Source organism: Buceros rhinoceros, unplaced genomic scaffold, assembly GCF_000710305.1.
Source record: "Buceros rhinoceros silvestris isolate BGI_N320 unplaced genomic scaffold, ASM71030v1 scaffold37382, whole genome shotgun sequence".
Taxonomy (NCBI): domain Eukaryota; kingdom Metazoa; phylum Chordata; class Aves; order Bucerotiformes; family Bucerotidae; genus Buceros; species Buceros rhinoceros.
The window spans coordinates 1-3,112 of record NW_010398938.1 but is presented as its reverse complement, the minus strand read 5'-3'; the positions used below and the strand labels follow the sequence as shown (position 1 = coordinate 3,112).

Sequence of the window (3,112 nt, the reverse complement as noted above, 5' to 3'; positions counted from 1 at the left end):
CAGGCAGGGGTTACAGCTACCAGACAGATAAGAAAATACTTCTGATACTGCTCAGAAACAGCATTTAGAAACCACAGTTTTCACAGCTCCCCGTAGAAAAGATGGGTTGAGCCAGGGCACGGCCCGGGTCTGCGCTAGTAGAAACGCTTGTTCCGTTCCTGGCGCTTCTGGAAGACCACAGCTCCCACCACGGCGCAGATGATGATGCCCAGCAGCGCGCAGAGCAGGAGCAGGAACACCTTCCAGCCTGTCAGAGGCCCGCTCCGGAAATTCCCCGTCGGGTCATCCACATTGTCTGCGAGGACAAGAACAGCTACGGAGACCGGCCCCACCTCTGCTCCTGGGGGGTCCCACAGGGCACAGCTACGCCACCTTTCAACAGGCTTTTCACCGGTTTTAACCACAGCCCACAGACTCACCCTTGGGCGATCGCAGGAGGCTGACACTAGGCTCAATCTTGGTCCAGTCAATGGTCTCATCTTCTAGAGGGTGCTCCACCATGAGCTGGAACAGCTTCATCGAGATAATGTCGTGATTGTCTAGGAAACAACCAGCACCAAACGCTGTCAGAAGCTCTGAGACACCCCTCGGACTGGCTCTGCCAGCTCCAGGTCTCCTTCCCACTCCAGCCACCCTCACACCCCAGGTATCAAACCGGAATTTGAGATCTTCCTTAGCTCTTAGGTGCCTCCTTTCCCAGGTCATGGCTCCCTACCCAGGAGGGTTTCAAGAGCGCGGTGAACAACTCGGGGAAAGGAAACCATCCAAAGCATTTGCAGCGGTATAGTCCAAACAGCGTCTGCTCCTGTGAGCAAAGCCCTCTCTCACCAGACAGATCTCCAGTGCCAGCAGAAGCACCGAAGAAGTAGCCGGTTGGCAGCTGCACCCCTGCAATGTCAATGCAGTTCTTCCACTCGTTCTTGTCTTCCACGTCAGTCATCACCTGCAAGACCAGGGACCATCACACCAGGAACACAAACCACCATCACAGAATGGTTTGAGTTGGACAGGATTTTAAATTGCACCTAGTTCCACCCCCCAGCCACGGGCAGTGACACCTTCCTCTAGACCAGGTTGCTCAGAGCCCCTGGCCTTGAACACTGCCAGGCATGGGGCATCCACGGGCTCTCTGGGCAACCTGTGCCGGTGTCTCACCACCCTCACCAGCTCTCCTGCCTGCAGCTCTTCTGGAGCCAGAGGTGTAGGCAATCAAGCCTGGAAAACTATCTCCTGATACAGCACACCTGCCCCCAGCACTGCCCCATCTAACATGTGACATCCTGCTCCGTGACGTCTCACCGTCAGGCGGCCCCGGGAGTACCGAATGGCCAGGAACGTGTCGTGGTTCTGGTTACGAAGGTCAGCAGTGCACCCTGCCAGCTCCGTCCAGCGGCCGTCCTTGCTGTGGTCGTATGTCAGGGAGCCGTTGTTCACCATCGCAGAGATGTAGGGGAACACGCGCTACGGGGAGGAGAGCGCCGCTGCTTTCGGTCTGCAGGAGCCTCGGAGCTGCAGACCAAGAACCACCCTCCCCTGCCCAGGCAGACCCTCAGCCAGGCACAGACAGAGCCACAGCTTTGCTGCACACTCAGGTACCGAGGGCGGAGCAATGGAACCTGCGCTCATTTTACACAAAAGCTGCTTCTACGCTGAGCAGGAGCTTGTTCTGGCTAAGCCAGAGCAGCCACCTCTGACCTTCAGCATCAAGACCCCCCTGAGCCCACACCAGACCATGTGGCCACAGCAACAAGAGCTCCCCAAACTGTGGAGTAAGCACCAGACCAGGTAAGTGTAGACAGAGCACAGGACCCAGAACAGGCAGGAATCTCATAAGCAGCTTATGCCCACTCAGGCCTTTGTCATCAGTAGATTATGTTCACCAGGAGACGCCAAGTGGAGGCAAGAATTCACCACCCCGGGAGCACCAAGACCACAGAGAGATGGGTCACTTCCAGCTGCTTTAGGACTTACATATCAGGGTTTTGGTGCGATACCTCTCACCAGCACAGTTACGTTTTCTGACTGTGACACAACAAGCCCCACGAACACGGCATAAGGACAGAAGGAAAGGACCGCCAGCCCCCACAGGACTGGCCTGTATTCCAGCCACGGGGAATTCTGGAGCAAAAAGCCATCCCAGGAGTTTCTCTTTTAGAGACACCGAGGTTGCAAAGAGAGAATAAGTCCAGGAACAGCATGGAATGAGCAACTGAAGCACAGAGAAGTCCAGGAAATGCACTCAGGATGAATATACTCTTAGGCCAGTCCCTCTAGCTTTACTCAGTAGGTGGTGCATAGTTTACACCAGCTCTGTCCCACCCTCTCCTGGGGGCGGGGAGAGGCCTTGGAAACATCTGTGTAGTCAACAGCAGCAGCAGACAGAGCAAGGACCTTCCTATCTCCATTAATGCAGGTACAAACTCTTCCCTTTACTGGCTCCCATGACAGGCAGAGCAGCCCACTCTCATGTAGGAGGGATTTTTCCTTGGTTCCGGCGTGAAATGCTCAGAGCACGAAGCCCTGAGGAAACAGCCGCCTCGGCACCGAATGAGCTCCCTGATCTACTCACCTCTGTCGCTTCATCGTTGGGATATGTATCAAGGAAAATAGCCAGGCCGTGGAAGTTGTCCTTGCTGCCAAAGACAGGACCTGGAACAGGGCACAACATTGGAAACAGAAGGCTCTTAGGCAGAGTTTGTGCTCAGAGACTTCTGCTGAAAAGAGCCGTGAGAGCTATTTATTGCCAGGCAGATGTTGGAGGGTGCCTGTTCCCAGCAGGCGCAGGACAAGCAATCTTCACCTACTGAAACCTGACAGAGGGGCGCTTGAACACCCTCCCTGGTGAGAAAACCTGGCCCCCAGGACAGGGGCAGCTCCCTGGGCTGCTCCAGGGCACCTGTGAGTTCTGGCGAGGCCTCAGCCCACACACCCCATACCTGGCACCAGGCGCTCCTGCGTGTACCACAGTGCCAGGCCGTCCCCGTGCAGGTTCTTCTTGCCGGCTCCATGGATCCTGAAGTGGACGTGCAGCTCCCAGTCCTTGAGGAAGCAGGGCTGTGCAGAGAGACCACCCAGCAGCGTCAGGGCCAGAGCGGGGAGAGGCGCTAGGGCT

At 56.3% G+C, this 3,112-nt stretch overlaps 1 protein-coding gene across 1 annotated transcript; it reads right to left on the bottom strand.

Annotated features, from left to right (window-relative positions):
• Nucleotides 1-3,079, bottom strand: LOC104489167 (vesicular integral-membrane protein VIP36). Its single transcript, XM_010131296.1, has 6 exons — nucleotides 2,937-3,079; nucleotides 2,570-2,649; nucleotides 1,300-1,461; nucleotides 829-943; nucleotides 420-539; nucleotides 1-295 (listed from the first exon to the last, which is right to left on the bottom strand). The coding sequence occupies exons 3-6, from the start codon at nucleotides 1,435-1,437 to the stop codon at nucleotides 135-137; spliced, it is 534 nt and encodes a 177-aa protein (XP_010129598.1). The 5' UTR covers nucleotides 1,438-1,461; nucleotides 2,570-2,649; nucleotides 2,937-3,079; the 3' UTR covers nucleotides 1-134.
• Nucleotides 3,080-3,112: the final 33 nt, after the last annotated feature.